We start from the raw sequence: 27824 nt of genomic DNA, 5'->3' as shown, positions 1-27824 counted from the left end.
AGCCAATAGCTACAAAACCCTCTTAGGAAAACAGGTCTGTTCTTTGGCTTAAAAGTCAAGCCTTACCATTAGAAAGGAAAATTACTCCCTCCTAGGGCAGGAGATTTAAGAAAAAAAATCAGAGAACCTTAAAAACAGAGGAGTTCATCCAAATTCACAAGACAGTAGATGAAATTTGGAGGGAAGTTTTCCTAATTTGGTCAAATAATAACAGCTTTTAAAATTGTGATACAGGGCTACTTATAAAAACTTGCAGTTAAAAGTTAATTCTATGATTTAGCAGCTGGCAAATAGTGCCTAGTTTTAGATTTGAAAAGCAAACTCAAGGAAGCCTACATAGTTAATTAAGACTTTTTCTACACCTACATAGGTAATACAGCCTAATAATCTAAGAGACCAGTGTTTTTGTGATCAAGAATAACCTAGAATTTATGTAAGATAACATGGGAAAGACATTCAGAGAGTATTGTCTAAGATTTAGAAATGGATAAAAGGATTGCTGGGTGTTGCTTTAATGGAGGTTTGGATATTGTCTAGTGAATTACTTAGGGATTATCTGATTCTATGAGTGTGCCCTGCCTGAATTTATACTGATGAAGCCATTAACAACCCTGTAGATATAGACATTATCTTATAGAAAACTAATAGTGATATAAACAACTCTTGTCATAACAAGGCAAATTAATTTTATATGTTAGAGTTAGAACTGATTTACAACTATAGAAAAGTTTACTCCAAACATTATATTTTATTAAACTACAAGAAATCACCTAATTTTACATATAGTAGCAAACTCATTTTTGTATCCCCAACTGATTCAAACTCTTTTGAATATGTCTTAATACAATCTTTGATACATGTTCATTTACAGTCTCATAAAAGCATATTTTAAACTTTTAAAAAATTATTCTTTAGCACTGCAAATATTTGGGAAAATGTCTATGTACCTCTAAGTATATACTTATCCAAATTTGTAAACTGAAAATGTAAAAGGGTCACTTTTCAACAGTGCTTCACTATAACCTATGACAGTGGCTTTCAATCTTTGTATGTTTTTCAGAATCATTGGCAGATTAAAATATGAACAACAACAACAAAAAAACACTGCTTTGGATTCACACCTAGAGATTTTGTTTCAATTGGTCTAAGCATTTATATATATTTTTAAAAAGCCCCTGCATTTATGATTTTAAGGCAAAGCAGGTATTGAGAACTTTCTTCAAGCATCATCTTGAACCACAGCTGAGAAAAAAGGGGAAGGGGATATTTTATAAGGGCTTCACAGCTTAAAGAAGCTTGAAAATCATTCCATTCACCTAAAGCCAAACCAAACTTACTGTCCTTACTGTTCTTCCCAAATTTGACATTTAATCCAAATCAAACCAAACCCTCTTGACTGTATATGCTGTACTTTCCTCCCCTTATCCTACTCTCGGGACAGCATATCTCTCATCTCCACACTTCCAAAGCTTGCCCATCTGTTAGTACTCAGCTCAAAAGTCATGAAAATTGTGTAAATTTTTATTTTAAATAAAGTAATTTAATTGTCTTGATTTCTTCTAACAGTTTATCTTGCATATGTATTTATTATATCATTACTTTCTATCATAACAATACATATTTTAACAATAACAGTAACATACTCTTTATCTAGAAGTCTCCTTCCTCAACCCACAATCTCACATTTTTCCTCAAGAAATATGTAAGATACAAAATCAGTAGGAGAGCTCATACAGGCAAACCTTGACACATCCCTTGTGATATAAGTGGATGAAAGAATAAAAGAAGTATAATGTTCTATTAAAACATTAATCCAGTACTATTATGTGCTTTTCTAATTATGCAAACAAACTCATAGAACAAAAGATTTATTCAATGGATTATGTACTAAATTAATCTCTTGAATTCTTTTACTATTTCATTTGCTTATCTGACTCTGTTGAGTATTAGTCGTTAAATCATTCATCTCAGTCCCTCATTCATTGAATCATTTATGCATTGGCAATTTCTTGAGCACCTATGATATGCCATTGGGTTCATTACGTACTAAGGAAAATCATATGACTAGAACATCCACGCCCTCTAAATATCTTGCTAGAGGAGTTAGGATCCAAACAAAAAATTAAAATAGAGTGGACTTCGTAATGTGTATATCTGCTTATCTTCTTCCACAAACTCCCTTCAGTCCTATCAAATCCCTAATTTATTCTGTCAATTGAAAATCTTTTGGGGAATCATTTCTTTAAATTTTTCTAATTCTTCCCCAACCTGTGGCATTAATCCAGGAATATAAGCTTGTTTTAAAATGTAAAAACCAATTAATGTAATACATCTTATCAATAGAATAGAGGACAAAAGCAATGACCATCTCAAAGACTCACAAAAAGCATTTAACAAATCCGGCTCCTCCTCAAGATAAAAATGTTAAAAAAAAATAGGAAAAAAAAAACCCAACGGGTAATATGTGTATGTGTGTGTATCATAGGCACATGGTTATGGATTCTGAGAACTACCATGATCTGCCATCTGCAAACTGGAGATTCAGGAAAGCCAGTGTTATAATTCAATCTGAGTCTGAAGGTCTGAGAACAAGGGGAGCTGATTGTATAAATCCCAGTCTGAGGGCAAAAGACCAATGTCTCAGCTCAAGAATCCAGGCAGAAAGAGAATTCAGCTTTCCTCTGCCTTTCTGTTCTATTTGGGCCCCAAAAGACAGGATTGTACTCATCCACACTAGGGAAGGTAGTTGCTTCACTCAGTCCCTCAGTTCACATACTAATCTCTTCCAGAAACACATTCACAGACACACCCAGAAATAATATGTAACCAGATATCTGGGCTCTTTGTGTCCCAAATTCACACGTAAAATTAATTATCATAGATTATCTTCATTCTGATATGAAACAGCTATAAAAAAAATCCACCTAGTAACACAATAGTGAAAACCTGAATGCTTTCTCCCTAAGATCAGAAACAAGACAAAAATGTTCATTCTTTCTAATTCTAGTCAATATTACACTGGATTTTTTTTGTATTGTGAAGTCAATAAGGCAAGAAAAAAAATAAGAGGCATTAGGATTAGAAAGGAAAAATTATAACTATCTCTCTTTTTTGATGACACAATCTTACATACAGAAAATTCAAAGAAGTCTACTAAAAATATTAGAACTAATAAATGAGTTTAGGCAAGTTTCAGTATATAATATCAATACACAAAAATCAATTCTATTTCTGGAAACTGGCAATGAACAATCAGAAAATAAAATTTTAAAAAGAATTCTATTTATAATAGCATTAAAAAGAATAAAATACAGAGGAATGCATTTTTAAAAGAAGCACAAGATTTATATAATAAAACTTTAATACATTGCCTAAAGACAATCAAAGACCTAAATAAATGGGGAAACATCCCATGTTCAAGGATCAGAAGACTTAATATTGCTGAGATAACAATACTTCCCAAATAGATATATAAATTCAACTCAGACTTCATTAATATTCTACCTGGCTTTTTGAAGAAATTGACCAGTTATCCTTAAATGCATTTGGAGGTACAAGAAACCAAGAATAGTCAAAACAATTTTGAAAAGAAAAAAAATAAATGATTCACACTTCCTAATTTCCAAATATACATCAATGGAAAAGAGTCAAGTTTCCAGAAATAAATTCTTATGCTTATGGCCATTTTGCTTTTCACAAGAGTGTCAAAACAGTTCAATGGGGGAAAAGGACAGCCTCTTTAACAAATTGTGCTGAGACACCTGGATATCGACATGGCAAAGGAGTAAAGTTGTCCCTGTTCCTCCCATCATACTGAATAATTAACTCAAAGTGGATTCACAGACTTAAGAATAAGAGCTAAAATTATAAAGCTTTCATAAGAAAATATAGTAGTAAATCTTTAGGACTTTAAGTTAGGAAAAGTCTTCTTAGATGTAATACTCATGTCATAGGTAACTAAAGAAAAAATATATAAATCCTAACTTAGTAAAATTAAAAACATTTGTGCATCAGTGGACATAATCAAGATAGTTGAAAGAATACAAGAATGAAAGTATTTGTAAATCATATTTCTGATGAGGGATTTGTATCTAAAAAGTGTAAAGAACTCTTAAAATTCAATAAAAGGATAAATAACCCAATTTAAAATTGAGCAAAAAATATGACTAGACATTTCTGCAAAGATATACAGATGGTCAATGAGCACATTTAAAATGCGCATTATATTAGTATCAGGGAAATGCAAATCAAAACCACAATGAGACACCACTTCATCTCAATAAAATGGTTATTATCAAAATGATAAAAAAGTGTTGGTGAGGATATGAAGAAATTAGAATCCTCTATACACTGTTGATGGTAATGTCAAATTGTGCAGCCTTTTGGAAATCTGCCTAGGAATTCTTCAGTTAGTCAAACATCGAATTATCATATGATTGCTCATATCAATTGATCGTATGAGCAATTCTATTTCTAGGTATCTACCCAAGAAATATGAAAACCTATGTCCATTTAAAAAGATGTATATAAATACTCATAGTAGCATTATTTATATATCCAAAAAGTGTGGTAAGGACATAAAAGATCTCTACCTTAATACTACATACTACAGTATTATTAACCACAATGTCAATTATATATTCAAGACTTTTAAATATCTCACATGCCCATCATGTTAAAGAAGACTGGGTAGGACATGCGGAATGCTTCCTTCACAGTTCAAGGGTTATAACGATGTAGTTTAGAAGGCAGTTTCATGTATATACAGAGTATAACATTTAAAAATAAATAGATTATGGATTTCCAGTTTTAAAAAGCAGTTGAATAACTGCACCCAATGATTTCTCTAGTAACATCACAGTATAATATATTAATATGGTAAGATACACCAAAAGATGACTTTTCACAACAAGGAAACTTAGCACGGATAGACATTGCTGGAATCTGAGAGAGATTTATTTTGACTGTAATAATGCTTCAATGCTATTAAAAATAAAATCAGTGACCCACCCTTGTTAGAATAAAATGCTACTGCCTGGTTGAAAGGACCCAGGCACACTAGTTCCCACCTGTACACTGTTCCTTTTAAATTATCTTTGACCACTTAAGTTAGTAGCCGTTGTCTGCCTTTGTAGATACTAATTTTGAGACAGGTAGAGTGTGTTTTCTGTCTCACTATTGTCTGGACTCGTGTGTTAATTTAGGCGCTATAGATACTGGAAAATAACTGGACAAGCAGTGGTAAGAGGGAATTATCTGCAGGAGATGGTTCAGGGGTGGGAGAGTGGTGGAGTAGTCTTCATTTGTCATAGAAATGTTGGGCAGATCAGAAAAACAGAAGGCAGAGCTACTTCTCTGTTCAGAGTATCAGAAAGCTAGAGACCCGATGGTAAGAAAACATCCATTCTGTTTTAGGTAAGGTCATAGGAACTCTGTAAGGAAAAAAGAAAGAAAAGAAAACCTTTTGGATACTCAGAATAGGACTACAAATTATGCACGCAATTCTGCTTTCAAGCTGTAGTGTATAGAAAGATTTATTCAACTAGTTTGTGGTTAACATCAAATCTTCAAAACTGTCAAAGTAGGATCAATCAATATAAAAGAGTTATCATCTTGATAACTCAAAGGGGAAAATATATTTCTGACTTATCCCTCTTCAGTCCCAATGCGATGTGAGACTATAAGATTTTATAAAATAGGTAGAAACTCATAAAGTGAAACAGGTTGGAAATTTTAGCATGTTTTTGAAAGGTAAGATATTAGTGAAAAAACTAAAACATACTGCCATTTTCTTAATCTTTGATTACTGAAAATCTGGCAGTCATTAATTTTATGAAAATTTTGAGTTGAACTTAGCAGTTCAGTACATGTTTATATAACTTCCATGACTCAAAGAACATTAGCCAAAAATCTGCAAAATCATCACTAAATCACAAAATTGTTGTCTTGTATTTCTTTCAACAATTCTATAAACTGCAATGAGTCATAGCATCTAAACATGTATGCTAAAAGATATTAACAGTTGTGCCATAACACTCGTCAGAGTGAGCTTCAAAACCAAGCACAAATAGTTTTAATATCATAAAGCATAAGAAAAAATAATTCTGCTTTAAAATTCTAATAAATCAGAGTTGTTTTTTCTAACATAGTTGGTGTATCAATCATCATGAAAGGAACTAAATTTTCTGTTTTTTGCTGAAACTCTTCTTTCATAGCCATAAAAGATTTAAAAATGCCTATGCCACTAGTTCTTTTTTTAGTTTGAAACTTGATGTTTCTTCCTATATTTGGAAATCCTTTGAGAAAAAAAAAAAAATGTACCCAAAATAGTAATTAATCAGTGTCTCTCACATTGCGTAAGGCATCCAATCTACAAAAAGTACTTGTAATTCTCAAAATTTTTAAAAATATTTTATTTATTTATTCATGAGACAGAGAGAGAGAGAGAGAGAGGCAGAGACACAGGCAGAGGGAGAAGCAGGCTCCATGCAGGGAGCCCGACATGGAATTCAATCCCAGGTCTCCAGGATCAGGCCCTGGGCTGAAGGTGGTGCTAAACCACTGAGCCACCTGGTCTGCCCTGTAACTCTTAAAGTTTAAGATCAACTAATATTTACTATTGTTAAAAAGCTCTTGTAATAGTATGGGCAATTGTTTGGTGGCTTAATTGAAGATCTTTTACTTATTGCACAATATTCCTTTTAATCTTTTCTTCATTATTTTTTTAACATTTCCACAATTTGAAGTGATATATTTTATTATCTTCCCATCTAAATTTATTCTATGTTTATAACCCATGTTGTTTGGACTGCCCAGGTGGCTCATCCGTTTAGCGCCAACCTGGGTCCAGGGCCTGATCCTGGAGACCTGGAATAGAGTCTCGTGTCAGGCTCCCTGCATGGAGCCTGCTTTTTCCTCTGCCTGTGTCTCTGCCTCTCTCTCTGTGTGTGTCTCATGAATAAATAAATAAAATCTTAAAAAAATAATAATCCGTTGTTCAATAGCTGTCCAAAAATATAAGCCCAGATCCTATTAAAAATCATTTTTTAATTCTTAGAACAGTTGACTCTGATTTCAGGCGACTAATTTCATTGATTCTTCTACTGTTTAGAGAAACTGTTTATCAAATTCACTATGTATTTTCTGAGAATATTTCTTGATAATGAAAAATGTTCTGGTTGTAGTACTAGTTTCTCCATTTCTATTCAACTAGGTTTCAGTAATATACTTTCATTTTAAATTTGATAATTTGCCCATATGAACTTTTTAAACTAGAAAAATAATTTAATTTTGTTTTGTTTAAATAATACTATATATTTAAATTTAATTGCCAGTTATGGCTTACATAGTTATTACTGTAACATGTCATACACATAAACTGCTAAACAAATACACTACAATATTATGTCAGTACACAGAAGAAATCACTTGAACTGGGTCAATCTATTGCTACTGCTTTCACTGATTTGTTTATGAGTAATACTAAAAATGACACAGGCACTGATCACATGCTCTACAATACAACATTTAACAGGATGCAAGATTTTAAATAAATATATAATTTTGTGTTTAATGGGGAAATGTCTTTATACTGCCTCAAGTTCAAATATTCAATTAAGTTAATTACAATTAAATACAATTCAAAATTTTGTTCTGGTTACAGAATGAATAAGGTACAGCACAGGGAATAGAGTCAATGGTGGTATAATAGTGTTGTATGATGACAGATGGTAGTTGGACTTGTGGTGAGTATAGCATAATGTATAGACTTATCTAATCACTATGTTGAACACCTGAAACTATTGCAACATTGTGTGTCAACTATACTCCAATTTAAAAAAAAAGGATTTTTTTTTCCTAAATGGCACCAGCCACATTTCATGTATTTACTGGCCATGTACATTTTATTAAAAGCCATAATAGAAAAGAACTCCAATCTTATTTCTTAGCCTGAGATAGTAAAATTTCATTGAAAAGTTTTGTAGCAAACTACTGATCTTGACACTGTTAAAAGTGTTCCCAAGTTCAAAGAAAAAAGCACAAGCAAAATGCTCAAGTGTTTCTTGAGCTAGTAACAGTAAATCACTGCAACCTTATTTTCAAGATATTGCAGGTACAGTAAATTAGGCCTGAGATGTGGAAAGAAACAATTGCTAATAAGGATGGGTGATAAGGATGGCAAGATAGCTATTGATTGTCTACTGACAACACACACCAAAAATACAGGAAGAGTTTAGCGACCATTTTTACTTTCAAAATACAATTAATTTTGTTTTTCTAGTTGTAACAGTTTTATTCTAAGAATTATGCATGTTATGGCATCAGTTTAAAGTAAATGGATGTGGCAACTTGCAATGACTGGGCCCCAGAGGAAAAGCAGCTCTGAAAGTGAAGAGACTATCAGGCTTGATGCTTATGTACAAGCTCCTTTGTTATGACAAAGGTTACATCTCATGATCTCAGGATCCCTATTTCCACAAAATTTTAAGTTTTAAGACACCTTCACATAAAGCTGTCTTTCTGACGTTGGAAGCTATCCTCTTGCTAATGCTAGTTTATTTGATTTCTTGAGAATAAATTGTGCTGGTTTTCTTAAAGTCATCTCTATTGCTTTTAATTCATAGACATAAATAGCTCTAGTGTTTTCCCTGGATTCCAGGGAAATGAACATTCTAATGTTCATGGACCATTCCATGAACATCAACATCTACAATATCATCATCATCATCATCATTGTCATCATCAAATTTGGGGAATCCTCTAGAGAACATCTTCCTAAAGGTTAGAATGTATCAGGTAGACATAAAAATGTTGTTTTTAAATATGTTCATTTCTTAGTTGTGGCTATTTAGTCACTTCCTTCCATTTTGACAATATGGATTCCTAATTCACTCCACCAAATTCTACCTGTTAGAGTTAGGCTCGGTTATTTTCTTCTAGTGTTGAAGAGAAGGCTGATGTAATAAAAATATCTGTAAAAGAATACTTAAAGGATATGAACTAACGTAGAGTCCTCTGGTACTAGTGTGTCTTGGGCATCCCAGATAACTGAGAAATTGAATTTCCAACCCAAATGTCAACTCTTTGTGAGAGCACAGTCATGCAAGTGTTCTTTCTCATTTATAGACATGGAAGGCCTAAACTGCAGTTCATGTAGATAAAGAAAGATATTTCTATAATCATTCTTCTAAATATATATTAATAAAGCTTAACTGAAAAAGATTAATGACTACTCCTATATATTTTTATTACCAGATTTTTTTTCTCTTTCACTTGAACACAAGATTGTATTAGGAAAACTAACCTTAATATCATCTCTCTGACAGTTTTCCTTTAAGATTTGATTAAAAACATTTATTCAATTTAATATTTTAAAGCATTAAATTTCTGAGAGTTTAATGTAATTAATATTAAAATTAATATCTCATTTGGTATCTTTAGTTTTTTTTTATCTTTAGGTTTTTAAGTCATCAGTGATTTCATTGCTATACAGGTGTATATATAGAGAGAGAGGGGGCACCTCTGTGGTGCAGTTGGTTAACGGACCAACTCTTGGTTTCAGTTTAGATCATGATATCAGCATTGTGAGATTAAGCCCTGCGTTGGGCTTCCTGCTCTGGAGGGAGTCTGCTTCCTCTTTCCCATTCCCTCTGCCTTTCCCCCTACTCCTCACTCTCTAAAATAAATAAACAAATATTTAAAAAGATTTAATATATATATTTATATTATTTATATATTTGTATATATATTTATATTATTTGTATATATATTTATATATATATCTGTAAAGAAAACAGTGGAGGCTTTTGTTACAGGATATTAAGATTTGTCTTAATAGGTTGGACTTTGGCTTTTTTCCCTTTGCTTTCCTAAAATTCTATAGTTCTTATGAGTCATATCATATGCATTATTTTTATAAGAGAAAAAAAACTTACTAAAATTACAATGGTTAATACTTATGGAGAGGAAGAACAATTAAAAAATGGAAATTTTTCTTCTATTTAAGCATAAATTCTGAGCATAAAATGTCAAAGTAAACCTCACATGTTAATAAAAAGGCCATTAATTAAACAACCATTAATAAACTGGTCATTAATTAAAAGATTATATATAATATATGGGTGGAACTGGATTCATGATGCAGTTTATCTTTTCAGCACTACAAGTGAGTAACCTAGCACTACAAGTGAGTAAGCTTTTTAATAATCTACAATCAGGATCAAATCATATATCAAACAAATTCAATTGAGTGTCAGATTTTGGCACTGACCATGGGTACATTAGATGTATTTCCAGGCACACAAGCGTTCATATTGAAGGAAATGGTTTCATCTGCTACAGAATTTAACAATTCAACTATTAAACTCCTTAAATAAGGATAGCAGTAAATACATACTGGGAGTTTATCATATGTTGAGTGCTTTATGTAAACAATCTATAAGATATATAATTACACCTCAGTTTACTTATAAAAAGACAGAAGTGTGGAGAGGTTAAATAAATCCCCAGTGAGTTACAGATGTATGATTTCATGACACAACCTAGCTTTGCATTTAAACATTTTGTTAAACCACATTGTATTGACTCAATAATCTTTATATCCATTATTAATGCTGTTTTCTAATTATTTGGTCTTTATTTAATTGTTTTTGCAATCAATTAAAATGAAGCATAAACTCACAGTGTTCTGAAAACAGTCAAGGGACCTACAAAGGAAACTAATTTATTGTGCAACCTCTAATTAGCTGTAATTACAATATTTAATAAAGGAAACACCTACCTTTAGAGATAATCAAATCTTTTCACTGAACTCCACTAGTGCTATGGTATATACAATAGACTAATAACAATCAAAAGTATTATTCAAATGCTGTCAGGAAACATAAATTATAATTTATTGCCAACCCTGCACTATTCTTCCACTAAAACAGATTTAATATAGAAACTGGGTATAAGAAAAATAAATTGTGTAACCATTCATAATTTAATTCCCATTAAGGTAGCATACATATCTTTTTCTTATAGGACACACTCACTCATGTATGTGCATATATATGCAAACACATTCACTCATCTGGAAAGTTCTTTACTTATAAAACTGTTAAGGAATTTCTCTGAATACAGGAGGTCAATAAAAGTCCTCACCAGTATGCATTAGACATTTACCAACTGCCACCGGCAATAATATCACAGCAAAAAGACCTTGAATTATTTTAGATATGACCTCTTTACGACTAAGACATTTAGTATTAATGTTTAATCTAGTCATATGTTTAAAAGGAATATTTTTGAAGAATCTATTATATTCAGTTTGGAATTATCAACACCTATGAGCAAACTCTAAAGTTTACTTTGTCTTTTTTTCCAATCTATGTCAGGCAGGGGAAGGGTATAAAAAAGAAAGGATGCTTTATGAGTTCTGTTTGCTACTTGTGAATATGTATGATGAAGTAATAAGATCACTGACTATTAGAAGGGCCAATGGCCCTACATTTTGCTTGCTGTCAAGGGGGAAAAACTATTCTGTTTGTAAATGAAAGTCTAAACATCTAGGATGGCAGCAGCAGTAAGTAATAGTAAACCTCACTTTGCTTTATGATATAATGAAAGAACCAATTTAACTACCATATGATATGTTTAATCACCTCTTAATATTAAAGAACAAAGTGGTATTACTGCCATTAGCATTTTTGGAAAAGGAATAGGAAAACAAATGAACAAAAGAATATTCAGCTGACCAAAGATGCTAATTAGTTGAAAGTGCATTCGGAACAACAAAAAAATAGCTCCTCCCCCATAAAAGCATAATGGTGCATGAAAAATTAGGAACGTTAACTGCCAAGGATATTCTGGATTAAATACAAGCTTCACAGTATTCAACCTGTAATTAATTGACAACCTAAAAAGATAATATGCTTTTGTTGATAATCTAAAGTTGGATTCCCCCCCCAACCAAAAAAACTCCACTAAGCATGATTAATAGAGATTTCTCAGCCACAATGCCAAATAATAGAATTTTCTCAAAGAATTTACAAAGCAGAAAAGCTAGGTTTTTTTGTTTTTACATTTGTTTTAGAAATACCAAACGATACTTTTATATTACAATTTATATAAGAAAGAGGAATTTTCATTTTTATTATTTTTTATCTGAGAAATAAAACATTACAAGTTTTAAATAACAATTTTTATATTTATCTTAGCCCATATTTTTATGTTCAAAAATATGCCTTTCTCAAATCCCTTTCAAATTGTTGCCTAACCAGTGGCTATAAACTCTTACAGTGACAACTATTATCCATTATCCAGTACTTGACATGCCAGCTCAACATTGCTATATTAACTGACTTTTGAGTTTTCTCACTCCCTGTGGGGCCCTCTCTCCTAAGATTGATGAGGTGCAACGTGGTGTTTGAGCTGCCATGCCGACTTGACAAACAGCAAGAGTGGTTCCTGCATAGAGTGGAGGAGGGAAGGAAAAAGAGAGACAGAACCACAGTGTATCCTGGGATGACAACAGCCTCATGCACTTGCCTTTCAAGGCAATTAAAACATTGTTTCCCAGATTTTACACTTCACTCAAACACAAAACTTCTTTCTTCAATTAAAGTGCCCCAAAGGTTCATTGGTACATATTGAAAATTAGAGAGGGATTAAACTTTTGTCCCTCAGATATTTTAGAGAAGCTAAGATTAAAGTTGCTGCTCTTTCCAAGTTTAAATACGTTAAAATTCTAATCACTTCTTATAATTCCCAAAATGGTGTTATCGCTTACTTTTTAACTATTGAATTCACTCTGGCAGAGCTAAGGTAATAAAACCCATCATAGTCTAATTTTCAGACAGCTTGATAGAACCAATGTTCTTAGTATAGATAAAGTGTAATGAAGCACTTTCTTTCCCATAGGAAAGTCTTTGACTCATATGCTTTGATGCCAACTAGCCTTCACATCTGCTGTTTCACCATTGATAGCTGTAACTTGGCATGCTAAACTAGTGTCTGCTGAAGCAACTTTACTCAAAGGCACCATTTTATTTCTTGCAATGGGAACATAGTAAAATGGTGTTGGTTTCCTGTAGGCCTTATGCAAATCCCTGTAATAAACATAGGATCAGGCCTCACATACAATAAATTGTGTGTTAGATGAGAATGTGGGAGGGAGACAATCTCCTTGAGTGAAAATAACCCCCTTAATATGCCAATAAATTAAATGCATTATAAATAATTGGCTTAAACATTCGCTTCAAACATGACTAATATAAAAACCATATTAGATACTAATAAAAATATAATACTTTAAAACACCAACCTTATTTTATTGAATAAAACACATTGCTGCTTAACCTAATGTCAACATTAATCCATTACCTACAACCAATATCTTAAAACTGTTAATGAAGAAAAAAAATACTTGGGAGAAAAAGAGAATGGCTACAAAAATCTTTGCTGAGGTACTTTTGATTTCTAAAAAAGCTGTTTAGTGAAAAATGAAGAAAACATCAACTTGGACAGATGAAAATTTCAGTAACAGTATTAATCACTAATCTAAACCAGGTACACTGGTGTCCAATCACATAAAACTTTTAGGTTTTGTTTCATTCAAGTATGCAGAAAAATCAAAACAATAAACCAGATTGTACACAAACGAATATATGAAACCAAAAAAAATCAAAATAAAGTTTCTATTTATTCTATATAAGCACTGAGTTATTACGTAGTAACTTGCAAACAAGTTAGCAAGAACAGTTTCTGGCTTGGAAGCTCAAGTATATCAGGTTTTCCATCACCCACATTAGAGCAGAATGCCATGTTTGAGGAGCATATGGTTTCAGTTTAGATACACAGAGGGATAATGAGGAATTACAAATTAACTCGAAAAAGATATCAATTAGAATTGTATGATAATTTTTTCCATCAGTTATTATAGGTGCATTTTCTTTCCACGAGGAAAAAGTGGCAGTAGTTCACCAAATACTACAGAACAGTCACTAAGCTCTGGAAACTACATGAGTCCAAATCCCAATCTGTTGAGCAGAATCTAACTCGATATATATATAAGTATAGAGTAAGGTACTTCATTTCTTCTTAATCTGGTCCTCAAAATGTAAACACAGAAGTCATATATACAATCCTTCCAAGACTTTAATATGCCTGCTTAATGGGTCTCTAATTTCTCCTCTTTCCACCATGGTAGAAGCACCTGCAATAAAGGCTTACAAAGAAAAGGTGAATGTATCCATTCCCTAGGTCCCATAGAATATATATTTTCTCAACATTTACTTGGAGATACAAAAATCAGGATTAACTGCCCCCACACCCTATAATTCCCTGAGAAAGGAGAAAGCTTTCATTCTGCTACTTGGCAATTCTCATGCCCAACAACTGGAGACTTCCAGGAATGGTGTCAGAAATGAAGATTTAATTAGATTATTCACTTTCAGCAGATCTCTTTTGAAAAAAGGCTTTAAACACAACCCAGGTAAATAATTTGAAAGGAGTAGGGGTATGGTCAACAGATTTATCATCATTTTAGACCTCTGTCTGATATTTTGTAAAGTCTGGGTTTCAGAGAAGAACTCCGAATTAATATGAAGGAAAAAGAAATCAAATTATTTATTAACGATTGATGGCAATAATGAAGGATTGTTTATATTTCAAATTAATTTAATTCTTCCTGCACACTGGAATCACCAGAAGAGGTTATATTAAAAAAAAAAAAAAACCCTCAGACGCCTAGAATCCCACCTGAAGATATTTTTAATTACTTAGCCTAGAGAGGCGTCTGGGCCTCAGTATTCTCTCAAAGTCCTCAAGTGATTTTTAACGTTCTAATGTGCATACAGGTTGAAACTACTGATTTAAAGAAATGGATATTTTAAAGATTTTAAAAATTTACTGGATGATATACCAAATAGGACAAAATAATGTCTCTATCCCTTGAGAAAGAAAAACTGATGCAAAAACAAGACTATCTTCTTGCTTGTCAGACAAGACCATATTCCCATATAACATCCATGCTATCCAGTCCCACTGGTTGCAGCATACCCACAATCTACCATTTTGATGCATAAAAGACTGGCCCCATAAGTTGAAGTAGTGCTTTCACTGATAAAATAGTATCACTAACTTTGCTGAGCTATAGTCTAGAATTTATGATGCATACATAGAGAGGTACAACCTATCAACAAATAAAAGATTTTAGTCACAAAATTTTGACACCAATATACATATTACTCTTCAATTTTTCAATTAGTTTCTGGGTAGAGACAATACCTGCCAGGTGAGACTCAAAGCTGAAATCTGAGATCTAAATTACTGAGGAGAAAAGGTCAGTGTAATTACTGAGCATAAATTGACTCCGAATAAATAAAAATGACTTGAAAGCAAAACTTTATGGCAAGTTAAACACAGTGACTCTTATACAAGCAATTATTTAAGAAAGAATCTCTGTAATTACTGAGGTAGCATAACGAATTTCTAATTATTATATTGTCAAAGAATCCTGCCTGGATTGTAGCAGAAAATGAATAGAAATATAATAGTAAATTGGGTACACAACGAAAGACATACCCAATTTCTATCCATGTGCAGATAAATAGTTATTAAACCCTTTCTTTATGATGACCTTACTTAACTGGGGATTTGCCACATAGAATATCAAAGGCATTTAAATAATAATTTCTGGAGATCTAATGTACAGCATTGTGATTGTAGTCAGCAATACTGTATTATAAACGTCAGTCACTAAGAGACTAGATTTTAATTGTTCTTACTACAAAAAGGAAATGATAATTATGTGATGTGATGGAGGGGTTAGCTAATGCTACAGTGACAATCATATTGCAATATATACATTTATCAAATCAGCATGTACCCCTAAACTTACACAAGTTGATATGTCAATATTTCAATTAAAAGAAATAAAAGGAGTTCAAAAGTCAGTTCAGATTATCTTTCTCATCTTTGCAAACTATTTTAGGCCAATTTTATGTATACACAAATGAAACTTTCAAAATGTTTTACCACCAATATAGGAAGAGGAAACTAAACACTCGTTTTGGAAAATCCTTTTTCAATGTGAAAACTATAGTTGCCATTCTGAAAATTTACTTCTCCAATGTGTAAGTCTCTTCATAGTAAATATATCATACCTTCAGGACTACTGTTCTTCTAAATAAAAACAACAAACAAAAATTATGTTTCACATAAATAAGGAAAAAACATGAGAAATATCTAATGAATGGTATATGTTTCTAAATCCATTTATTATGTATATGCAGGAAACTGCCAATTTTTTTACATTCTATCTCTCAACTCAAAAATTACTTACGTTCTTTTGGCATTTAAGAAGCAAAAATCACTCGAGCTTTCAAAAAATCATTACAGGCATGCCACACAAGCAATTCAGGCTTAAAAACCTATACTGTCACCCTAGCATAATTTAATTTTAAAAGACCATTGAACTGATAAGCTCAGAATAAGAAGCAGATTATCAAGAACATGTGATAGCTATAACTGCCCCAATGGCTTAAAGCAAATGTTTTAGAAATTTAATATGATCAAGTAGTTGAGGTCATATGGGTGAGCCAAAATGAGTAATGCACTTAGCTCTTCTGAGTAATGGTGGTTATGCCATGATATCTTTAGCTATTACTTTTATTGTTGATACTATGAGTCCCTTGGTTATAGCTTTCATAATTAATAAGTCACTTAACCTCACCATGGCCCAGTTTCCTCATCTGTTAAATGAGCATAATGATAATTGCTTCCTACCTTCCTTAGGGGTTGTGGTAAAGATTAATAACCTGGCATTTAGAATGTACTTTGAGTTCTTCTAAAAAGGGAGATTATGAACAGAGAAAAATAAAACAAAACCTTCTCTGTGGGTAAGTACCAAAAGATAAAATTTTCCCTCCAGATGGATCAATCCACTTGCTTGCATTCCTAACATTATAACCTACACTTCCAAATAAATTGACATTTTATGCAGAGTTAGAATGGAAATGCCATAAAGGGATACGTATTTTGAAAAAACCTTTTCAGTTCTCTATAGATTAGCAAACTTTTCAAGATAATTACACACTCTACCTAAAACCCTCTGTCAAACTTTTCAAGATACTCACACACTCTACCTAAAACCCTTTGTCATAGGTTTTCCATCAACGAATGTGATAGTCATTGTGCCAAGGGTAACTTCACAGAATTAGGTAAAATAAATAAGTTGCTTCCATAAAAATAACTTAAATATGTAACACTGATTTAGGGTCACATGATAGATTACATTGAAATCATTAGAAGAAAATAGGGAAAAGTGAATCTGTGAATGTAGGGAGAAATAATATTTTTAAAGTGTACCCTATAGTAAATTGGAAGATTGAAATGCACTAATAATCTTTTGGACTCAGCCAAAGAAATTCTAGACAAAATTACAATATATTCAAGGTATCAGTTAGTTACATTTAGCTACATAGAATAAGGTAGTATAAGAAAGATACGGAATATTAACAATCATAAGAAAAACAAAGAGAAGGATGAGGAGGAAAGAAATAAGGGGGAAAGAAATAATTTAAAATAACTGAGATGTTTGCAAATAGTACTTAGCAGTGATAAAGTAGAGTTGGAATTTGCATGGTTGGGTGATTTTAAGTGTTTGTAATCTTCAATGTCTCAAGCCAGTAAAATTTCTCTAGATTATTTTGACATGGCACCAGGCCTTAATTAAAGTACAAATTAAGCATGTTGCTGGAGATGCTTCGTTAAGATCTCTGAAAAAAGTCAGGGCAAAGCCTTGTAGATTTTCTCCTCCATTAAAGAGTTTCTATCCCAAAGCAACAATTAGTCGGGAGAGGCACATTTTAAAAAGAACAGAGGGTGTGGGTTTTAGATTATAAATGGATTCAACTGGATACATTTAAAGTCCACAAACGTTTAGCAGAAATGGTATTGGCAAAAGCTCTGTCACCCTGGTGTAAAATAATTTAATTTTAGAAGACCAAAGAACTGATAAGCTCAGAAAAAGTAGCAGATTATCAAGAACATGTGATAACTATAACTGCCCCAATGGCTTAAAGCAAATGTTTTAGAAATTTAATATGATCAAACAGTTGAGGTCATGTGGGTGAGCCAAAATGAGTAATACACTTAGCTCTTCTGAGTAATGGTGGTTATGCCATGGTATCTTTAGCTATTACTTTAATTGTTGGTACTATGAGTCCGTAGGTTATTGCTTTCATAATTCTGTTCAAAAGGTACTAAAGTCTCTGAACTTCCACGCTTCTAAAATAGGACCTACTGACTTGTAAGCTAAATAAAGGTTTATGTTACATGCCACTAAGAGTTTTTCATTGCTTGTTAAGCGACTTGAGGCGTCAATTGTTAACTAATAAAGCCCAAACCACCTGCAAGGCCTCTGTAGGGAACCAGAGATCCAAATGAGAATGATACAGATTCAATCCCTGCTCCCCCACCCTCATGCTATGCTGTATAGTGTAGAAACAGAGGAACCAAGCTGATAGCTAGGGTTAAAAGTTTAGTGAGAACTGAAGTAAAAAGTGCTCAGAGGATAGAAAGGAGGAGTACCTTTCTAGAACTGGGTAGATTTGGGGAGGGGAAGGATCAGGAAAATTTGCCTGGGATAAGTGAAGTATGAATTAGGGCTTAAGGAATAAAGAGAATATAGTCAATTAGGTTGATAGGAAGGACAAGAATGAAAAAAAAAATGCATAACAGGCATTGGAGAAGGAGGTGCACCATGTACTGTGGCACAACCCGGGGCTCAACATGAAGCAGTTTGACTATAGTTTGAAGTGCAAGAGCAAGTGGCTATGAAATAAGAAGTGAGTCCATGACATACCTTGTAAACACACTGAGGAGCTAGGTTTATATCCTAAAGCAAAAGGGAGAGGGTAATTTTGGAGGACTTTAAGTCACTCTAGTAACTGCACAGACAACAATAGGAACAAATTGAGAAAAAGAAAAGTTAAATGGTTCTACAAAGCCCTGGTCAGAGATGACATCAGTCCTGAACCAGGATAGCAATGAAGGAAATGGACATGTAGGAGATTGAACAGACAGGTGTAGGGAAATGCATGGAGATGCAGGATACATGTCTAAGATTTAACACAATTCTTACCATGTAAAAGATGAATGATTAGTAAATACTTCTTGAATAAAAACTTGGTATCTTATAAATGAGCATCCATATCATATAACTGAGAACATAAGATGTGTGGCGATACTGGCTAAAGTAGGACATCTTGATCATTGGTTTAAAAAAAATAGTTAAAATTACGGATAAACACATTTTATATTAAATATTTTATATCTTCCTTTACCAATAATTTTCAATAAATTCCCCCAAAGAATTGCTAAATGAACCTCAATATACCATTCCAAAATACACAGTCTAGGAAAAAGCTTTCATAGTTTCTTTCTATTTCACTTATCAAATTACATCTTCTTCATGACAACAACAGTCAGAAGACTGAAGCAATTTCAATTAGATAAACATGATTTGATTTCTTTTTAAATCTATTTTGAAATGATTTATCCTGCTGTAGGTCACATAATTTACTTGACTATGTTTAAAATCATCCTAAATTCTGAGTATTTTTAATTAGTCACGTTTTCTAGTAATGCTAATATATAACATCTGTCAAGCTTTGCTAAATGGTTAGCATATCATGCAGAGCTTTCATTTGATATTCAAAAAATACTGTGAGAATGGTCTTGTTAGTCATTCCAGTTCAGAGATGAGGAGTCAGAGGTTTATAAGGAACAGTGTTCTATCAAAACACAGCCATCAGGTGGTAGAGCCAGGAATTAAGCTCCAGTTTCTCTGATTTCATAGTTTTTTCTCCCCATTGTTAACAACTATTCTAAATTGTAGCCTTTATATTTTTAGAAGTATTACATGATTATATTAGATATTTCATACTATTTAAATATCCTTTTAATATGTGGAAGAACTTTTTAAAATAACCACAAAAGAGAACATGTATCTCCTTTGATACTATTTTTTTTTTGGGAAGAATAGACTGTATTAATAGATGCAGCAAGCCAGAGGTTTCAGGTAAACCAAACCTAGAGAGAGAATTTGTAGAAATCAGAAAACCTGAGTCATGGGTTACACAGAAATATAGGTGATTCGGCATCATTTTGTAAAATATGACTCACTTTGAAAATCCAAGGATTCTCAAAAGAAACCATAACACCTACAGGCTCTAGCTGAGTTATTTTTGAACATGTCATCTATATGCATTCATTCTTCTAATCTTTATTCTTCAGGGAGAAAAGAATGTGCTTGTTGCTCAGTAACATTCTGTAGTGTTCAGCCCTGGGATCAGACTTCAGTTGTATTACACCAAGTTTCCAGATTCCGAGAAGGAAGTTTTGACAACTCCTTTATTATTTCTCAATAAAATCTCTGGGCCTTCAGCTATTTTATCCTTTACATATGATTAAGAACATATTGGGGATGTCATACAGTTTTCTATTGTTTACATGGAATAACCCTGAAGACTACCATACACTCAATTTTGAGTTATTTTACTGGTCATGGCTTTACATTTATCCTTGGAGAGAATGTATGTGAAGTGTAATGGATATAAGAAGAAAGAACTCTTTTTGAAGACAATATACACAGTAAGCTCAATAAACAAAGTCAAGCATGTTCTTTGGAAAAATACATATTTAATGTTGCAGAATGGCATAACTCTCCGTTTTTGCAATATTGAGAACTTACCCCTTTAAGGCCAGGTATCTTGAGCCAGCTCTTCTTGCTTGTAGTAACAAAACTATACCATTCTTTAAAATAATTTTCTGGAACCGAGCATTCCAGAACAATTAACTAACAGCAGGGTCTTGTTAAATTTGTAAAAACAAGATGGAAATTCCTTTAGAAATCAGTGCCTTAAGGGTGCTTCCTAGAGTGTTTGTATGCATTGCTGTTAATTAAGAAATAAAAGAATGGTATCAAATGTAAATAAGATACACACACTACTCCCTGGTTCATTGCAGATATTCAAAATGAGCATGCAATTACTTCAATTCCAGATTGCTAGGGAATATTTTTTTTTATTTAAAAAAAAATTAAAATACCCGACTGGTGTAAGTGTATAGTTTAACAAGCTAAAATATGAGGTTGAAATTAGTATCATTTAGGGGTACACTAAAATAACTAAAGAAAAATTAAGATTTAATGATTCTTTAAATTCTAATTCTTTCCTAATATCAACAGTAAGAATTCAGTATGTGATCAAGTTACTGACCTAAGGTAATGGTCAGTTTAATGATAATCACTGTGTGGTTTTTATTGCGACTAGTGTAGATTCCAGAAGGCCCTAATTCTACAGAAAGGAAGTCTGTACTGTTGGAAACAGAAAATTGTCCTATGCCAATTTTCTCTTAGTGCTAGTGGTAAGCCTGCATGTAAGAGTGAAAACAAGAGATGAAAGACAAAAAAGAAAAGTCAGTGGCAATGAAGAGTGAAAATGGGGGAAAATGACACTAACACTGCAGAGTAATTGAGCTAAAAAAAATAAAATTAAAAAAATAATTAAATTTTAAAAAGAAAGAAGAGAAAATCAAAAAGACAAAAAAGGGAGAAAATAAGCCTAAAGATAAGAAAAAAGAATTTTTTTTTTCAAAATGATTTTTCAGAGATAAACCTTGATCATAGTATAAAAGAGCTTTGAAACTTAAAATATTTCTTCTGGAAAATAAAAATGAAATGAAAACTCTGATGTATTTTTGAAGCAGAAATAATTCTGGTATCAAATCACTTGCTTTAGGCACTTTGTATTATTTGACAAACTCTTCTTCAAAACTCTCTTGGATACTATAGTAATTTAAATGCATAATAATGCATATTCACTCCCTACAGAGTTAATGACACTGACAATGTGCATTTAGTATTTTCAACAGCTGATTTCCTTTTGAAAAAAAAAAACTGTATAAGAAAAGCTATTTCTATTAATTCTGAATATTCAATTGGGGAAAAATTGATCAATTGCAATTAATATAGTCAAATAGCCCTATCCTGTTCATAATACTTTGCTCATATTCGGTCATCAATAAATTTGATTAAATAATAATGATTTTCCAATTAAATGTAAAATATACATTCAAGCTTTCATCTAGCCACAGGAGAAATTCACTTTGAAAATAATTAAATTATAAGAATTACATAGATTCCTATACATAGATTTGATTAATCATTCAATCTATCTTACTCTTTAGATGTTTAATGTCCTCCAGAACTCTAAAATAAGAGCTGATTTAGTTCTGTAAGAACTTTTACAGTGAAAACTACATATTTCTTTGGCAGAGGTATTTTAAATTGCTTAAAACCCAGTTCCATGATTGTTGATTTAGTCCTCTGTGTCTCCAACTAAACTAGAATCTCCTTTAAAGTGAGAAATAGATGTTATTTGCTCTAGAATACCAACGTGTAGTGCAATTTCTGGTACTCAACAGGTACTGGATGAATGTTTGATGAAAAAATTTATTTTATAGCTTGAGTCACTTATTAAAAAAAAATCTCACTTCGGCATACTTAAACTGCCAATTACATTTGTATCAACGGTGAAGGAAAATGCCAACGCTTAAAATTTTTCCTGACCTACAAAGAAATTTAAAAGACTTGGTAAAATATAAAAAAGATATGAAGTAAGTCTGACTCCAGAAAGTGAAATGTCCCCATTTGAACTACTTTGGCACAGTGAGAAGAGCTGGAGTAAGAAGAAAGGAATAAAAAAGAGGAGGGGAAGGCATTATATATGCCTGGACGTCAGTACAAGCACATTTTGCGTTTCCATTTAAATGCCACAGGGCTGTCCTTCTGGAAACCATTTTAAGCTCAGTAGCCCATTTTCAGACTCTGCTTTACAAAATATTAGATGGATGAATATACGGATAACAAGAATTGTTCCTGTTTTTTTCTATCATTTGCTCTCCTTCTTTTTCTATAGGCTTCTGAACAAGTGAAACTTGTCTCACCTTAACAGAAAGAAATGTATGTATGAGAAATATTCTTACATGTAATTATTCTATTCTTCTGGAAGGGCTAAGCCTTGTGGAGTCTGAATCTACTAGTATTTAATATATATATCAGTAAATATATTAATATAGAACTAATACACTATATTAACATACTCATTTATCATATATTAGTATATGCTATATATTTTTATATTTATATATATATATTTACAAAGATAAAACCTTGTTCAGACAAAATGTTACCTGTGGGCAGATTTTCCTTCGAACAAAAAGGGAATCCTTGTAAAGCAGAGACTCCTTGCCACTTGCAAGTATTAAAATGGTTTACCTTGAATTTAGTTATAGATTTCTCCACTCTCTGAAGTACTCGATTGATTATTCTGCACAAGTAACAGTGTGGCTATACACTTATATTCATTACGAGAGAAAGGTTTGTTTGCACTCTATCATTTTAATATGTAAAATTGTAGAAATGAGAAGGACTTACCTTGAAAAACGTCATGGTTGCACCGTCCTCCACAGCACCGTACTCTATCTTGGTTTGTTTAGCTAAATCATCAGCAGAATCAATAGGGGATTCCATGCGTTCCACTGTCAGAAAGGCGGCTAAGTTAGCAGTATACGAAGAAATGATGATAAGTGTGAAAAACCACCAAATGCCTCCCACTATCCTGGTGGAGAGCGCTTTGGGCATGAGCTCAGAACCTAACAGAGATTGGGGGGAAAAGGTGAAACGAATACAGAGAATTTGATCAGCAGTCAGGTACTTTTGGTCACAGTGGCAGAAGGGAATCACTGTGTAATAAAAGCTTAAATCACAGGTTCACATTTTGCTTTAGTAAGCAAGCCACAACCATTGGGAGAGCAGAGACTTATTTCAGATAATAAAAGTCTCTTAGGACACTCTAAGTATAGTGACAGGAGACTCGAGTTCTACCTGAGACAGTACAAATTAATTAGTTATAACCTTTATAAAAATAACATTGGAAGAGAGAAAAATCTCTCTATAAACTACTTGTACAGTTTTTCATATTCTTGTTAGTTACTTCAGTTTTAGAAGAAATGATTTAAAATATGTTCAAATTCATTTCTTAACAAGGTTTATGTAAAGTTTCATTTTTCATGTGCATGAAAGCTCATAAATTTTGTCTATCTTGCCATTTTAAAAAAGTTATGTTTTATAAAAATACATTTCAATTATACATTCCTTGAGATATGGGGTTTTAGTTCTCAGGTTTATTTTAAAATAAGGTAGTATATTATTTCCTTTTGTATAAACAAATGTCTCCCATCACTATAGTTAGTCTCCACGAGAGAATCAGGATAAGAATATAGAGTTAAGTAGCCACAAATTTATTTTTACATATATATATATAAGTATTTCATAAATATAATACAAACATGGCTGGAGTTGCCTGCTCATGGTATTAATAAGACAATGGGATCTGAGGATTCTATTTTACTTTTGATTATAGTGAATTTTAATTAATTTAGATTACAAAATAAGATCCTAACAATTTTAAAATCAAGACTTACAGTTTTACCACATTGTTTACATTATACATACCATTTACAATCTTAATGTTGAGATGAATACATATCAGCATTGTGATTTTTTTAATAAGAAAAGTATACTAAATTTATAGATATATGTAATATATTGCTAAACACTTTTAATCATTTTGAATCTATAGTCAAGAAAGCATTGGCTACAAATTACTTAATTTTGAATAGGGTTCGAGTAAAATGGAATGAAGCAAAGATGGACTGTATTTGCTGATTTGTTTTATGGCCATATCTTTCAAACAATCACTGGTGCAGTAAGATAACACATCTTTTGGCAGAAAGAAAAATACAACCAATCATTCATGTTAATATTGAAGAAAAGTGGTATCAGAACTGGAATATATCAAAACAGCCCACCTTACACTGCAGTTCATCTTACTCTTTTAATTTCAAACAAAGTTTTTAAAGTAGACAGACTTGGACATGACAGCCAACTCCAGCTCCAGACTCTGCCTACCACTCTGTGAAGAAAAAAACAAAACAAAAAACAAAACAAAACAGAAAAGTACCTTTCTGATGTAGTTGCTCCTAGGCCCTGTCAGACACACACTCGAACACTGAAATACTAAAATACTCCCAAGAGGATCAGCAGCAGCTTTGGCTGCCCATTCTAGTTTTTGCTCGTTTCCTATGGTAATGAAGGAGGAAGGAAGAAGGAAGGAAGGGAAGGAAGGAGAAGGAAGGGGAGGCGAGGGGGAGGGGGAGGGAGGTTGAGGGGGGGAGGGAGGGCGGGAGGGGGGAGGAGTGAGGGGGGAGTGGGGAGGTAGGGCGGAAGGACCGAATGGAAATGAAGGAAGGACAGGAATGAGGCAGAGGAAGAATTCCGGGTTCTTTCTTGTCGGGAGGGGGATGGTTAGGGGGTAGGGGCGTTTTCGGGCGTTCTTGTTTCGTCTTGAGGTCTGTTTGCGTGGGCGTCCTCATTGCTTCCTCCTTCCTTCGTCCTTCCTTCCTTCCTTTGTCTTTCTTTCTTTCTTTCTTCTTTTCTCTTTTCTTTCTTTACTTCTTTCCTTTTTTCTTTTTTTTTTTTTTTTTTTTTTTTTTTTTACACCACCACCAATAAAGTCAAACAAGACTGGGAAAGAAAGAACAGTGGAGACATTCGACAAAAATGGCCCAATTACCACAAGTTCATATCTTACCCAAGGACTTAAAGGAGTACCTCTTAGGCTTGTGAATCAGAGACTGGTTAGGGGCTGACTGTCATGTACTCAAGGTAACGTCATGTCCAGCACTATATCCCACTAATTCCTGGGGAGCTGGGCATCAGCCAGTTTAGTATGGGTTCCTCTTTCATGTATCCACCAGCAGTGAAGTAGTTATGTGGTAAAGCAAATGTATATTTGAATTTTTCATTGCTTGGATTACTGGTTATTTCCAGTGATATCATATATAGTCTTATTTCTAATTGCTATGTTTTAGAGATATCAAGTTAATCTTAGTACACAAATCTTAAAAACCTCCAAATATTTTAGAAGATATAAGTGGGAAAAAAAAGAATTTTGTCAAAGTGGTAGCAAACATAATTTTTAAAAATCTTTGTTACATTCAGGCTTTAGTATCAGGATCATTTACTCCAGGCTATTAAGGTTAGTTATCATGTGATTAGCAGTTTGCCTGGTTGAACCATGTTACCTAATACTGCTTGTAAGGGATGTCTATCTCTTATGACAGGCTTTTATTTACTTCTAATACTTAATAAGAACTACAGTATGGTCTTCCAAGTGTTGAATAAGTCTAAGGAAATAAAAAAAGACATTGGACCCAAAATGTAGGAAAGGGAAAATATAACTACTATTCACTTTATTTAGAAATAGATGCCACAAACTTAGATTAGTTCATCTGAGAGGTTTCTGAATACTCAAGTTTTAGATATCTATAAAGCTCTATACATGGATGCTCATATTTTTAAGATGTATTTATTTATTTGAGAGAGAGAGAGCACGCACAAGGTGCGTGAGTGGAGGAAGGGGTAAAGGGTGAGGGAGAAAATAAGACTGCTAGCTGAGCACAGAGCTCCATGTACATGGGGCTGGATCTCACCACCTTGAGATCAGGACCTAAATGGAAATCAAGAATCGGATGCTTTAACTGATTGAGCCACTCAGGTGCCCTGGATGCTCATATTTTTAAAAGAAAAAAAATATTTCAAATTAGTAGGCCTTGCTTACAACATGTATTTGTTAAATTAATTTTCTTTTGATCTGGAGTTGTTTATTCTCACTTTGGGAAATAATTTGTAAATACAACAGTAGTGAAGTAATAGATGTATGCATAATGTTAAACATGCAAGAGCAAAGTACCTTTTTATAAATAGCCTTTTATAATTTAATCACGAATTTTCACTTCTTTAGATCTGTAATGAAATTACCAAAATAATTTCTTCAAAGTGGTAATAAGTACACCACTAAAAGGTACCTTATTATTAAGGTAAACCCTTATAATAGGTGTGGTAACTCTTGGAAGGACTATGTTTTTCTCCTTAATCCAGGCATTGTCACTTCAAATTGGGGCCTTTTTGCTTTATTTGCTAATTTTAAAACTTAAAAACCTTACATTTTTAAATGCATACTATAGTCTTAGATCTTGGCTAAAGAAATCTTTTGAGTAGTGGGTCTGAAACATCACCTTATTGAACTTTATGTAAATATTAAAAGGTTAATTAAAAAAAAACATAGCAAAAATAAAAATAAATTCAACTTGGGAGAACGGAAACTAAAATAAGGAATTCATAGTTATATATAAACCCTTAAGACGTATTGCACATATTATATAATTTTCTAAGTATAGCCTTTTACTTTTAACATTAATATTATAAATTTTAAATACTTATGAAAGTATTCTGCATGCACTTCTGAGCATGCATTATTTTATATTATATGCTATCAGATGCAGCTAATATTTTACTTGTAAAGGAAACTACTGTCTAAATATTTTAATTTTGCAAATTTATATGCAGTAGATTTATTAGTCATGCAACACAAATGCATCTAATCATCAAGAATAGATATAAAATAATTTTTTACATCAAAATGAGTCAGGAAACAGGAGCATTACACTGTATTCTTGTCTCAAGGAGATGTAATTTTAGTAGTACTTTAAATGCAGCTACTAGCTAATGGATCAGGTTAGCTTGGTTATCTATGAAATAATGTACCTACTGTGGGTTAAGAAAAAAGATTAGATGAGTATACTGTATGTGCATTTGCAAAAGCTAGTTATTTTCTCAGAATCTCTCTTGGATGGGATTTGAGAACACCTAA

The 27824-nt window shown here is 32.7% G+C and overlaps 1 protein-coding gene across 2 annotated transcripts in view; it reads right to left on the bottom strand.

The window, feature by feature from the left end:
- Window positions 1-27824, bottom strand: part of GRIK2 (glutamate ionotropic receptor kainate type subunit 2) — a 1061838-nt gene that overhangs the window by 94331 nt on the left and 939683 nt on the right. For both annotated transcript variants that reach the window (XM_038554811.1, XM_038554812.1), the window contains one exon: window positions 23486-23703. In XM_038554811.1, the coding sequence (XP_038410739.1) occupies window positions 23486-23703 (218 nt within the window). The remainder of the gene's footprint in view (window positions 1-23485; window positions 23704-27824) is intronic.

This window comes from Canis lupus, chromosome 12 (genome assembly GCF_011100685.1).
Source record: "Canis lupus familiaris isolate Mischka breed German Shepherd chromosome 12, alternate assembly UU_Cfam_GSD_1.0, whole genome shotgun sequence".
In the NCBI taxonomy this organism is placed as follows: Eukaryota; Metazoa; Chordata; class Mammalia; order Carnivora; family Canidae; genus Canis; species Canis lupus.
Note: the sequence above shows the minus strand (reverse complement) of the source record. Positions and strands in the feature narration are given on the sequence as shown.